General features: G+C 32.7%; 1 protein-coding gene across 2 annotated transcripts in view; it reads left to right on the forward strand.

Annotated features, from left to right (window-relative positions):
- The window catches only part of MED13 (mediator complex subunit 13), an 83523-nt gene that overhangs the window by 40367 nt on the left and 28511 nt on the right, over positions 1 to 14645 (forward strand). For both annotated transcript variants that reach the window (XM_031468021.2, XM_064494991.1), the window contains 7 exons: positions 6952 to 7165; positions 8130 to 8211; positions 9939 to 10060; positions 11753 to 11843; positions 11977 to 12191; positions 12473 to 12669; positions 13334 to 14250. In XM_031468021.2, the coding sequence (XP_031323881.1) occupies positions 6952 to 7165; positions 8130 to 8211; positions 9939 to 10060; positions 11753 to 11843; positions 11977 to 12191; positions 12473 to 12669; positions 13334 to 14250 (1838 nt within the window). The remainder of the gene's footprint in view (positions 1 to 6951; positions 7166 to 8129; positions 8212 to 9938; positions 10061 to 11752; positions 11844 to 11976; positions 12192 to 12472; positions 12670 to 13333; positions 14251 to 14645) is intronic.

Consider the following 14645-nt stretch of genomic DNA (forward strand, 5'->3'; position numbering starts at 1 on the left):
ATATATATATATTTTATTTATATATAAAAATATATATATATTTATATATATATAATGCCAATTACATATATATAATTATCTGAAATAATATTACATATTTGTCACTGGTCTCTTCTATATTAGAATGTAAACTCTATGAGGGCAAGGACTTTGTCTTGTCTACTACTGTGTTCCTCCGGCATAAACACAAACACACATACACATCCCTAGGATAGAATAATCCTAGGCCACATAGTAGACATTCAGCCATTGTTTGGATGAATGAAATGACAGTATGGCCCTAGATTACGATTTTAAAACTTATTTTCTTTTTAGGTGTTATTTTTTTTAATTTAATGTGTGAAAAAACATAGTGGGGTAAATATTTTTAGTTAACTTTAAGAATGAGAGTTTTTATGGGGAGCTTATATTCATAAGATCCAGGAATTCTAGGTGTAACTTTATAAAGTGTATTGGCTGCTTGTGTACATGAGTATCTGTAAGTGAAATGAAGGTCTCTTATAAGTTAATACAGTTTAACCTTAGAATCTTTCTAAAATTACTTGATTTTTCTCATTGAGTAAGAATGAGAAGGAAGAAGCATAATGTAGAAAGGTAGCCATAGCATGTAGAGTAGAATGCTGCTGGATCAAGATTTTGTAAATTAAGGAAATAACATGCCTCTGCCTATTCCTGGTCACCTTTTTTTTCTGCCCCATAAAAAGAAAACAATAAAAAAAAGAGATTGAATAAAGAGTTTTTTTAATTGAGTGTTTCATAAGAATATTGTTTGGTTATGCTAGTTACTAAAATGTGTAGTATGTCACAAATTGCTTGTAGATGGAATCTTTGTTTTTGAATGGTACTAGTAGATTAGAATAGGGAAGGTATTGCAGAAAGTCAACTGTCAGGGGTTTAGCTGCTGTGTGAAGTAAGAAACATTTATGGAACATAATTGTTTTCTACTTGGTAGGTTAAAAGTTTTGGTTTTTATGTTATCTGGATGATTCTTTCCTTTTCCTGGAGTTACTGTTCTGTGGCAGTAGTTCTCAATTGGGGCAGTTTTGTGCCTCGCCCCCCTAGGTAACATTTGGCAATGTCTAGAGATATTTTTGGTTGTCACAACTGAGGGTCTATTACTGACATCTGATAGGTAGAGGCCAGGGATGCTACTGAATATCCTACGATGTATAGGACAGTCCCCCAACACAGAATTCTCTATTCCAAAATGTTAACAGTATTGAGGCACTTTAATGTCACAGATAAGTTTTAACAGAAACTTGAACTCTAAAATAAGTTATTAAATTAGGTATCCCAGACATATTTACTGATTAGTGTCACTAGGGAAATGTTTCCCATACTATTTTAGTCTCCCAAAACCACAGTAAAATACCTGTCGTGGTCTTCAGTGTTTGTATTACGCTAAAACAAAGAAAATTTTTTTCTCATAATTAGTAAGTTATTCCAACAAGATCTTTTTAATTTGGATAGCTGCAATTAGTGTTACTTGAGGCGGGATATCATGAGGATCAATCATCTTCATATAGGAAGTGGCAGAGCCAGTTGACAAAATCAGATAATGTCCTTTGTCATTAAAAATAAATTCTATGAATTACTATTATGCTTTCTTGGTGGCGTTTAAGCAATCTTAAATTCTTTATAGAAACATTCTGTAGTTTTAAAGATTAATATGATCAAACACATTTCTAGTCATAGAATAATCCATTCAAAAGCCTGGCTTGTTTTATATAAATTTGTGAATTCATATTACCAGTCATTATAAATTTCTATTATCTTTTTTGATAGTTTGAGTTTGAAAGTGTTTTTGAATGTATAGCAGTTAATTTTAATGAGGTTAGAGGGTTGTTGCAACTCCTGCATTCTTCCTCCTTTCTTAGGAAGATTATCTTTTTAAATTCATATACCTCAAAGATACATTTTATCAGTTTGAATAAAACTAAAGTTTCTCTAATATACAAGATGCTGTGAGGCACTGTTGGGGTATAAAATTAATTTGGTCCTGACCAAAATGAAATTGTAGTCTAATGGAAAATAACATTAAATTCTCTGGTAGAGATATGTATAGAATACAGTAGGGATGCAGAGCCAGAATGAGGAGTAATTTAATTCTATTTATGGAGATCAGAAGCTTTATATGGTTTATGTAGGTAGATTATAGGGTGCTATTTAGTAGTTTGGTATGCATGATGAGAAGTGAGACCAGCAAACTATGATAGAGCTATAGAATAGAATGGCAAAATATTATTTATAATCTTTATATATTATCCTTGAGATGATAGGGACATTGCTGCAAGTTTTTTGAGGTTGATAAAATAATAGGGTTTGGAAAATAAGGATTTTAGAAATATTAATCAAGTAGGATTGTTGAAAGATTGTTTGAAATGTAGGGATATATATGTATGAAAGGAGATCAGTTTGAACATCTATTTGAATTGTTTAATTGTGAGATGATACAGGGCCCTCACTAGGAAATTAGAAAGACATAGTAGGGATAGAAGGATTTTTACAGGTGTTGTGGAGTAGACTAAAGAACTTCATGGCCAGTTAGAGTAGATATATAGTGCAAAGAGGGACAAGAATGCATCAGTAGAAATTTAAAAAAATAGTTTGTTTATAATAGTTGACTTTTCCAGAGGTGTACCTTTTTAGAAATGATGGAGAAGAAATTTAGACCTTTGTTTTCATTATGTTAAGTGATAACTCGGTCTCCATTTGGCACAAATAAATGAATAAGTGAAGTTTTCCATTGGTTGCTGTTACAGGGTGGCACTAGGCTTTTATAATCGGTGGATAAATGAAAGAAAGAAATACTCTTGATTTTTCTGATCAGTTTTGGATGGTGATGGCTGCTTAACTAGTACAGAGTTCATTAGAATTTATTTCTAAGTGCTTCCTTTATTTAGAATTCATATGCAGCAGATGATGCCAATTTTTTTAGCAGCTAATTTAGAGCAAAATTCCTTTTCTAATTTGTGATAATTTAATTGGGGGAGAGAGACTTTGGGGATGAAGCATAGCATATCCCCCACATAGGATATACACATTTATGGCAAATACCTTTCTTTTGCTTCTAATTATTTTTTGTTTCTTTATTAGTTATTGATAACATCTACCTTAGAATAGTTGCCTAAGACCTTGTGACTTTTAAGGAGAGCAAAATTTCTGCCAGGAAACATTACAGTTGTTTAAATATATTTTTTAAAGAATTTAACACTTAGTTTTAGTAAAATTTGTGATTGCTTAAAATAGTCTGCTGTTCTGATCAGAAGAAACTTTCCTAAACCCTGAACAAAGAACTGTACTTGAGCATAGTTCTTATCATGTCTTGTTCAGTAGTAAGACTACATCAGGGTATCTTAACCATAATGTTCACAATAGTATTACCTCTTATGTTGTATTAGTGATACACCACATTTGATTGTATGTATATAGTTATAGAATGCTTTATTTGATATCTAAAAGATAGTTTCTCGTTTGTTTCATAGACAGAAGTCCATGATGAAATAAACTTGTTTTGTCTTACTGTATTCTAAATCTTTTAGGATTTTTTTCTTTTAAAATTTTTTTCTTTTCTTTGAATCTTCCTTATTTGATATCTCATTTTAATACAATAAAGCTATACTTTTGACAGCTAGCATAACTCAGTTTCAAGATTGGTTCTAAATATTGCAGACGGTGCTGAAAAAGTTACTATTAAATTTTTTTTGAGATTTATTAAATTTATTTCTTCCTTAACATTTCCTTCTATAGCTTATCTCCTATAATTGCCAATTCTAAATATTGTCATACCTTGTCTGGAAGAATTTTTACTTAATAAAGGCATAAAAGCTTATGCTGCTATAAGCCATGTTAAATTCTCTGCAAGTACATTTTAGGGTACTATGTTACTATGTCATAGTAAAAGGAAGGAGCTACAATTAATGAATAATATAAAAGTAATTTCACTTTGCTTTGGGCTTTGCAAAGCTTCCTGTTCATGGCTGTACCTAATCATTCTTTTCTAGTTTGTCTGTATTTAGCTTTATATCTGATTGAAACTCTCTCTGTAGTTAACTATTTGGCTATATGTGAAAATTCCTTTTAGAAAAGAAGAGGTATGTTGTTCCTGTTCACGAAAGTGTATGTATACTTTATAACTGGATAGTGACTAAATGATAACTTGAGTTTTTAACCTGGCATCTCTTAAATATCACAATTACTCAATTTTTATCAGTTTTAAATATAGAAAGATGTATAATATAAATCACTTATTTTTAACTTTATTGTGACTTGATATTTTTGATATTATTGACTTCATTTAAATTCTTTGCATATCCCAATGTCTGTGAGAACTTTCAATAAAATAACAAAAAGTTGTCTTTAGGTATTGCATTTGGTTTACTCATTTTTATTCCTAATAGAGCCCTGCGCAGCAGGATTTTTCCTTTTAATGTTACTGCCCACTAGCTTAACAGCTACCTGTGTGTAAACAGTGTGGCAGTTTTTAATGCTTCTGCCAGAGGACACCTTAATATGAAAAACAGTTTTTTTATTCACCTTAACACAGTATAGTCTTTCAGATTAGCGAGTGGCGGTGGAGGTAGGTTCTTATACTTTCCCCTGTGAGTAGTTGTGTGAATATGCATACTTAAAACCTTTCCAGCCCTACCTAACTCTGCCATCAGGTGACTCTTTTCTTTCTACATAATTTTCACATCAAAGTCAGCATACCCTGATTCCTATTTCATGAGGTTATTTTAAGTATTAAATAAGAAAATGCATGTCAAAGTAGATGGAAGTGCTATTTTGAAGAGTTTTATGTTGGTATCTGATAGACAATTCAGGAGACAGTTCTTTAGGGTCTAATATGGTGAGGTACAAAGTTTCTCTTAAGAAATGCTTATTCGTTTGTAATTAGGTGTTTTTTGTTTTTTGTTTTTTTTAATGGAGGTACTGGGGATTGAACCCAGGACCTTGTGCATGCTAAGCATGTGCTCTACCACTGAGCTATACTCTCCCCCTTCATCTGTAGAACAGAACTAATCTAACAAATAGAGAACATATCCCCACTGACAGTTGTGTTAGCACTATGTTCCTGTGGATGAAAATTTCTGTAGGCTTGGGATTTTAGTTTTGGGGATGAATCTGAGGCATATTGGGAATAACAGAGACATACATAATATCTGAAAGCATGTTTAGAAAATATCAGTTATTCTTTTGATCACCTGTTTCAACATTAATTTATAGGGTGTAGAGTGCTTCTAGTATTGGGCATTGGTGAATAGATTAACAGGATATGGTATCTCTGTCATTCAAAGAATTTATAAACTAGCAGATACCGTTATTGCTCCCAAATCTTACTTCTCTTAGGAATTTTTGTCTTAATACTCAGGACAGACAAGCAGTGACAGCCGTTATCAATTTCTAACGAATAAAGAGGGTTTCTTTCAAATTACAAGATACTGCATTTTAGAATCATTAATGCAAACACAGTATCTCAATCCTGTGTAGCTTTTAGATTTCATGTATTAATTTAGCAGATGTTTACTGAGCACCTATTATGTGCCAGGCACTATTCTAGACATTTGGGATAGTTCAGTAAACAAAGAAGGTATTTAGAGGCTTACACTCCAGTGGAAGTGACAGTCAATCATGAAGCAAATTATATGGTTTGTTAAGAGACAAGTGCTATGGAGGGAAAGATAGAGCAGAGTAAAGGGGATCAATGTTAAGGCAGTGACGTTTGGATGAAGGCCTGAAGAAATTCAGGGAGTTGGCCATGCAGATATTGGGAGGAAGAATGTTCCAAACAAAGCGAACAGCCAGGATTGTGTCTGACCTGTTTAAGGAATATCAAGGAAGCCCCTGGAAAAAGAGTGAGAGAGGGAGAAGTAGACGATGAGGTTGGAGGGGTAAGGCAGAGACAGACCATAGAAAGCTTTGGTAGGATATTATAAGGACTTTGGTTTTCACTAAGTGAAATAGTCACTGAAGGATTTTGAGCATTATCTGACTAGAAGCTTGGCTGCCGCTCTTCTGGCAGCCTGGGAATCTCAGCTTTGCAAGCCACAGAGAACATGAATCTAGGAGTCTGAAAGTGTCCGAGCACCTTGGTCTTCAGATTTATGAAAGTCCTGATGATTTTCAGGGTTCTGTGGTGCAGGTCAGCTTGTGGCTTCCCTCTCTTAGTCTTAGATTTCGCCTTCTCTGCTCTCTCGGTTTCCAGTAGTTCGTCTTTCCAACTTCCCTGTTGTCTCCTCACTTTTTCTATTGTCCTTTTTCATTTATTCGATATTTTAGGAGAATACAGAGAAACATTTGTTTATCAGTCACCTGGTAGAACTGGAAGACTGATACTGTAAAATTTATGTGATTATTGAAAACCTCTGAGGTACTTGCACTGAAACTCCGTTTGTGATTGTAAAAACATTTTGCTGGAACTAGTCATAGTAATGTTATTTTCATGAAACAAATGAGGCTCTTAAATTTTTAAAAATTAAAATATGTCCACTCATGGCAATAGGAAAAGGATAATCACTTTCATTGTATAAATGTATAAAGGTATAAATTATATGATAGTAGTCTTATTTCACTGTATAGCCCACATTTTGAAAGTTCTTGAGCTGGATCAGTTTAGATTTAAACCCCTTTCAAGTGAATGGATTTGGACAAGTCAGAGTGCTCTTGAGGACTTGGGAACAGACTGGATTACCAAAAGGTGACATGTTTTGGTGGGAAGACTATTGAGACCTGGATTTTAGCTCCATTTCTCTATTGCTAAATTTGAGATACTTCAGTAAATCACATGACCTTTCTATGACTCAGTTTCTTCATTTGTAAAATGAAGAATTGCAAGTTAGATCATCTCTAAGTAATTCTAAAAACTTTATGATACTTATGACATTTTGGAAATTTTTATGCTTTATGGAGAATAAATATAATTAATTTTCTAATTTTATTTTTTTTACACAGGTTAATGGTGCAATGTAAGAAACCTTTAAAAGTTTCTGATGAATTAGTGCAGCAATATCAAATTAAAAATCAGTATGTTTCAGCAATAGCATCTGATTCAGAACAAGAACCTAAAATTGATCCTTATGCATTTGTTGAAGGAGATGAGGAATTTCTTTTTCCTGATAAGAAAGATAGACAAAATAATGAGAGAGAAGCTGGAAAAAAACACAAGGTAAGAGAAATCAAAGTGTCACTGATGATTTGTAGCTCTGCATATAGTACCACACTTCTCATTAAAAGAAAAAAAATATCATTTTAACTTAGAAAAACATTTTTAAAAAATGGGTAAATCAGGCATATAAAATTTAGGAGATTATATGGACTTGAAATTATAGCTGGTCTATTAGAAAGATCTTTATTGTGAAAGTTTTGGGGTTGGAGAAAGAGTACATTAATTTCTGTTACATTGAAATCAGAACATTTAGGTAGATGAAGTGTGTTGATTTTGAGTTAAAAAATCTGTAAGTGAATATCCAGTTTTCAAAAATACAATAAAATACATATCACTGAGTTTATAAAATACATGATATTTTCAAATATGTGAATCAAGAACTTATAGTGAGTCCCTCTAAAAATAAAAAGTTATGTTAATGAAGTGTGGGACATACATATTTGATTAAAATTTTAAATATCAAGTATCTGAGGATCTATTAATAAGCACAAGATAGTTCTGCTAGTAGATAAGAGTTTTGCCTTAAATACAGAATTAGAAATTGCAAATTATAAAATTGCAAAAAGGACCCAGTAATATGTTTAATACAAAGAATTCATTTCACAAAGTTTTATTTAGCCTTATGTGTGCCAGGTACTTGACATTTGTTCTTTTATAAATATGAAAACAGTAATAACTGGGAAGGCAGTTGGTACTGTAGAAAGAACGTGGACAATGGAATTTGACAAATTTAGATCGAAATCCCAGCTCCATTACTTACCAGCTGTATTTCCTGGGTTATCTTTAGAACTGTTTTTTGTCTGTAAGGTGAGCATACTACTTTTTATATAGGTTAGTTTTAAGAACTAATGATAATGTCTATAGAACACCTGGCAGAATGCTTCATTCACAGCTACTCAATAGTTGGTGCATTTTATTATTGGTAAAATGTATATTTCGGCCTAATATGTAATATTGTATGCAGGTAGAAGATGGGCCATCTAGTGTAACAGTGTTATCACATGACGAAGATGCTATGTCATTATTTAGTTCCTCTGTCAAGCAAGGTAAAACTTTTATTTCCTATCAAAATACTTCATTCCAGGATTGTTACTCCACACTAATCTGATAGTGTTGGACTTTTAATGTTCCTTTTTGCATAATTCATATGTTTCATAGAGACCTATCTTAAAATTATGGACTTACTGTTTATCTTCTACTGGGAGAAACAGGTTTAGGTTATAGAAATTCTGTTTTGAATTGTTGGAACATCTTTCCTTTTTTAACAAATAAAAATAGTTCTCGTCTGTAAAGTAATGAGTTAGGATAAGATCATCACCTCGGATCCCTCTCAGATCTAAAACCTCAATTTATGAATTAGGCTTTACTGTAATTTTGTTGTCCTTTTCTCCCTCTCCCCCCAAATTAGAAGGATTGTTGCTGAGGTCATTATTAATTTAACAAATTTTTTATTGAGCACATATTATGTAAGGCATTGTTCTCATCACTGGAGATTCAGTGGTCAATACTCCACTTTGAAAATGTCTGATTTGTGCTTCTTGTGTGTGTATACAGTAGAGAATACTAATAAATGATACATTAATTCTTTTGTAAAATCTATTTAACTTGATGGAAGGCAAAGGAAGTCGTCCTTTGGTATGTATCTTTTAGGAACAAGTTTTTCTTGTAATATTTGAATAAATGGAGAGGATCAGGCTCTGTGCAACTAAAAACAGGAATTAGGAAAGAGTCCTTTGGAATAAGGAAGAGATGGTCTTTCATGAAGTAAATTTGATGGTCAGTGGTTCTTAAGTAGCTTGGTGAGTTAACAGTTTGGGTTCTTTAGCCTATTTGCCTACCCTTAGATATAGGGAATGTGTAATTGCCTTCTTGTACTTGTGTGGCTTTCTCAAAATGTGGGACCGTCTGCCACATTCTGGAGCATATTTTGAGGTGAAACTTGGAAATTTTGATTTTTAGTAAGTACTCTAGATTTTTTACGTTTTTACTAAAATTTCAGAGTTACTGCTCTAGTGAATCTTTAGAACTGACATGCAGAGGCACTTGGAAAGTCACTTCCATCTTTCTGAAAGTGAAGGCTATTTCAAGTCATTTAACAGCTTTGGAAGGTTTATACACCAAACTGCATTTTTTTTTTCTTGTGCACAAAGATGAGAGGACTTTAACTTTTACTTTGGCATTTTTATTTTTTCCTAAATTATCATATATATTCCCCCTAAAACTGGGGTGGAAAAGCAAAAAGGAAAATTTTGGAACTGAAATGAAATTTAACTGAGTTACTTAAGTAAGTACTTGAGTACCTGGCACTAGGCAAATTGCTTTACCTACATTCCATCACATGTAATTCTTGCCATTACTGAGGCACAGAGAAATTAAGTAACTTGTATGGTCATACTGTTAATGTTAGAGTTGGAATTCAAATTAATAGTCTGTCTGACTCAGATCACTTAATTATTCTGTGCTTCCTTTACATTTCAGGAAGATAGCAAAATTAAAATGGGTGTGTGTTTAATTCTGTTTTCCTAATAGTGTTTATATTTTTATTTGATATATTATTCATGTAGATTACTTAGCTATGTTATGGATTACATAGCCCTTGGTGAGCTTTCTGGAGAAGATACCATCATTTATTTACAACATTATTTGTATGGAAAAAAATTTCAGCTTTTAAACAAATCACAGTTATTTATATGTCTAGCTTAAATAAATAGAATAATACTTATTTGGTCAGTAGTAGAATTTTTGATTGTGTTTTTCTGATTGACATATGTAGATGCTCCACGCACTACTAGTCATGCTCGTCCTCCATCAACCAGTTTGATTTATGACTCAGACCTGGCTGTTTCTTATACTGACCTTGATAATCTTTTTAATTCTGATGAAGATGAACTGACAGTGAGTATCCTGTTAATGATTAAGATTATAATTTGTTTTCCTTGATTTTATATAAGCTTATTTAAGAGATATGTGACTTGAATATTATGTTTTAGTCCTGAACAATAGGAAATATTTTGGAATAAAATTTTTTTAGTTGGGTTTTTCTTTTTAACCTCATGTTAGAGCATTCTTGACATAATATCATCTATAAACTGAGTTTCTTTTTTTTTAACGTTTGAAGGATATGTATGACTAAGCTTATTTTGAGCTCTGCTATATGTTATTTTTCTGCAGTCCTTAGGAAGCAGAAATTATTTACCTAATTTTTGAGCCTCTAGTTTTAGAAATGACCCCCAAATCGACTCAATTAGTAAATAATAAGTAATTAACATTAAAATTATATTCCTTGTCAATTTTTAAAGGAATACTACTTCTTTTGAATTTCTTTGACATCATAGTCATTATTTTAAGACATCTACATACTATAATAATGAAAGAGGAAGAAAAAGTAATATTTAATCTTTAACACCCATTTGCAGAGAAAAGTGAAGATAAAAAATTAAAACTTTAAAATGAGATTCCCTAGAATGTCAAGTTTCTGACAGTTTAATGAATTGGGTGCTTCATTATAAAAGAGAATTCCTTTTTCATCTGCGTAAAGGTAGCTTGGAAGTTTCTATAGTACATTTGGTCTTTCTTGTCCTATATAATATATACTTTTAATCTTTTCTCATCAAAGATATGTGTGTGTGTGTGTGTGTGTGTGTATGTATATTTATATGTGTATAGATATATAGACACACACTTATATATGCATATTTGTTGTCTTCAATTAAGTGACATAAAGCAGATATCACTATACATAAACTTTAACTCCACATCTCATAATATAATATATTTTAGGTAAATATATCCCTGAATACTCTGGTACCTTTATACTCTCTTTCCCTCTACCATTTGTGTGTCAGTTGTGGCTCTACTGAGGCAAAAGGTTGTAATCAGAGCTTAGTCTACATATCTATGACAGAGTGGCTAACAGGAGACAAGGAACCAAGCTGACAGCTCTAACAACACTGGTGACAGATTGGAGATGCTAACACTTGGTTTGTTCAATGTATTAAAACTTACCTGTAGTTAGGGATCCTGTTGCTTTATCATATGAGATCTTTCTTAAGTTTTGCCTAGTTTTTCCTGTTGTAGCATTTTTGCAGGGATTATTAAACAAGATAAAAGTATAAAGAAGAACTCAGAGGAGTGATTGATTATATAGGAATCTTTAATGCCTTGTATTTAAAGGGACAAAAGCTTTATGCATATCTTTTACTACAAGTCAATTCTGATGTTAATTACAAACCTTTCTTATTGCAAGTTTTTTTAATTTTTATTTCAATAGGTTTTAAGTGGTAGGTGGTTCTTTGTGTTTTGAAAGTATTGGTCATTTTCTTTGAAGGAACTTTTCCCTCTGTTAATTTGGAGCATTATCAAATCAGTAGAGAAACCTAAGCTGGGTTCATTGATTACCTAAAATGTCTTTTATGTCTGTAAATTGTACCTAGTATGTATTTGGCTCTACACATTTGGCACAAATGGGCTATACTTTGAAGTTACATCTGAATGATTACTATCTTGAGATCACCACATCTGAATGATTACTATCTTGAGATCACCTTGGATTTAAATTTCAGAGAAATGTTTTTTTTTCCTTAATAGCCTGGATCGAAAAAATTGGCAAATGGATCAGATGATAAATCCAGCTGCAAGGAATCAAAGACAGGAAATCTGGACCCATTATCCTGCATAAGTAAGCTTCCCAAATCTGTGTTCCAGATAAATCTGCAGACTTTAATATCAACAAAGTTCCCTACCCCTTTGTTTTAAACACAGAGTAACTTCTTTTTATTCTTAGGTTAAAATGTGTGTTTTATTAAATACAGGCACTGCAGATCTTCATAAAATGTATCCTACACCACCATCATTGGAACAACATATTATGGGATTTTCCCCAATGAATATGAATAATAAAGAATATTGTAGTATGGATACAACACCTGGAGGAACTGTTCTAGAAGGAAATAGTTCTAGTGTAGGAGCACAGTTCAAAATTGAGGTTGATGAAGGATTCTGTAGCCCAAAACCTTCTGAAATCAAAGTAAGTATTTTATTTTTCTAGGAAATAATTCACTTTCTATATTTTTATATAGAGTTAGTTTGTGGCTATATTAAAAAGTCCTTTCATAGTGATTCTAGTTTTATAATTAACAAATTTAAATTGTGGTGACACTATTAAGACTGCCTTTTAGAAAAGAGTAGAATTATATTTGCATTTTATTATTTTGTTTAAAGAAAGGAAAAAAAGACTAGAATCAGTTTCTTTTTTTCTTTTCCCCCTTGGAAGATAAGATGCTGAAAGTTATGGTCTTTATATTGTAGGATTTTTCTTATGTTTATAAGCCTGAAAATTGTCAAGTTCTAGTGGGATGTTCCATGTTTGCACCTCTAAAAACTCTACCAAGCCAGTGTCTGCCTCCTATCAAATTGCCAGAAGAGTGTGTTTACCGTCAGAGTTGGACTGTTGGGAAATTGGAATTGCTTCCTTCGGGACCTACAATGCCATTCATCAAAGAAGGGTATGATTTGAATTCATATTATTGGTAAAGTTTATGAATGCTTATGTAGCTTTAATTTTTTTCATAGGAGAACCTGGTATGCTGGTACCTGAAAGAAAGATACTAGTTTCAATTCTGAAAATTGTTTTCTAATTAATAGATTATAATGGTATTAATTGGATATAGTTAAACTATTGAAACATTTAAGACCAATAAACTTTAATTATGTCTTTGGAAGAACCTTTTATTGGTCTAAAATTCTAAATTACTTTCATTTGTACATTTGCCATATTTCACAAACTTTTTGTATTTAAATATTTCTGAAATTTTTTTTGTAATTGGTAACATCTTAAAATTGCTATTGTCCTTTTTTATACATGAATATCTCTAAAAAAAAAAAGCAATCAATCAGTGGCATCTTAGAATCAATGAAACGTGGGTATTTGTAGTACAGGAAATGTATAGATAGTAAATGTGGATGTGGAAGAGTGTACACAGGTTTTATTTATAATGGACAATCACCTAGAGTGAATATATTAACCAAAAATATATTTAATTGCAGTAATTGTGCTTTCGTATCTTTTCAGTGTTAATGGAAAATACTTGGGACATTTTTAGTTGTATTTCACATTATTAATATGTTCCTTTGTGTATGTTTTTATTTCTTTTACCCTGGTGACACTAGTGATGGAAGTACTATGGATCAAGAATATGGCCCTGCTTATACACCTCAAACTCATACTTCTTTTGGAATGCCTCCTAGCAGTGCACCTCCTAGTAACAGTGGAGCAGGAATTCTTCCTTCCCCATCTACCCCTAGGTTTCCAACTCCAAGGACTCCAAGGACTCCAAGGACTCCTCGTGGAGCTGGTGGACCTGCTAGTGCTCAAGGTTCAGTCAAATATGAAAATTCAGACTTATATTCACCAGCTTCCACCCCATCCACATGTAGACCCCTTAATTCCGTTGAACCTGCAACTGTTCCTTCCATCCCTGAAGCACACAGTCTTTATGTAAACCTCATTCTTTCGGAATCAGTTATGAATTTGTTTAAAGACTGTAACTTTGATAGTTGCTGTATCTGTGTCTGCAACATGAATATCAAGGGTGCCGATGTTGGAGTTTACATTCCAGATCCAACGCAGGAAGCACAGTATAGGTGTACCTGCGGCTTCAGTGCTGTCATGAACAGGAAATTTGGAAACAATTCAGGATTATTTCTTGAAGATGAGCTAGATATCATAGGACGCAACACAGAATGTGGCAAAGAAGCAGAAAAACGTTTTGAAGCTCTCAGGGCTACTTCTGCTGAACATGTTAATGGAGGACTAAAGGAATCTGAAAAATTGCCTGATGAGTTGATATTATTGCTACAAGATCAGTGCACTAATTTATTTTCACCCTTTGGAGCTGCAGACCAAGATCCTTTCCCTAAAATTGGTGTAATTAATAATTGGATACGTGTTGAAGAACGGGACTGTTGCAATGATTGCTACCTTGCGTTAGAGCATGGGCGTCAGTTCATGGATAACATGTCTGGAGGAAAAGTTGATGAAGCACTTGTGAAAAGTTCATGCTTACACCCCTGGTCCAAAAGAAATGGTAAGTATGCTAATGGAATAGTTTCTCTGTTTATTTTCATTTAGTTTTATGACTTTGCTTTTCCTTCTTAGGAAAAAGTATTAAAGGCAATTTCCCATGTAATTGATGGAGACACTTAAATTTGGACTTAAAACTCCTTTAAGAGTGACATTTTTAAAGGAAGAATTTCCTAGCAGTTTCGTTTAATTTCACTAATAAAAGTATGGTTATTGCAAGCCTGTAATTATATACTTGTATAGGAGTATAAAAGGTACTTCGTACATGCTAATTAGCAGAGGACTGCTAGTTGTCGGCTTTATTCAACATTCTTTCACTCATTAAATATTTATTGAGCACCTAGTAGTGCCAGACACTGTTCTTTTATAAAGCACAGTATTCAACAAAGCAAACATTGT

Source organism: Camelus dromedarius, chromosome 16 (genome assembly GCF_036321535.1).
Source record: "Camelus dromedarius isolate mCamDro1 chromosome 16, mCamDro1.pat, whole genome shotgun sequence".
Classification (NCBI taxonomy): Eukaryota; Metazoa; Chordata; class Mammalia; order Artiodactyla; family Camelidae; genus Camelus; species Camelus dromedarius.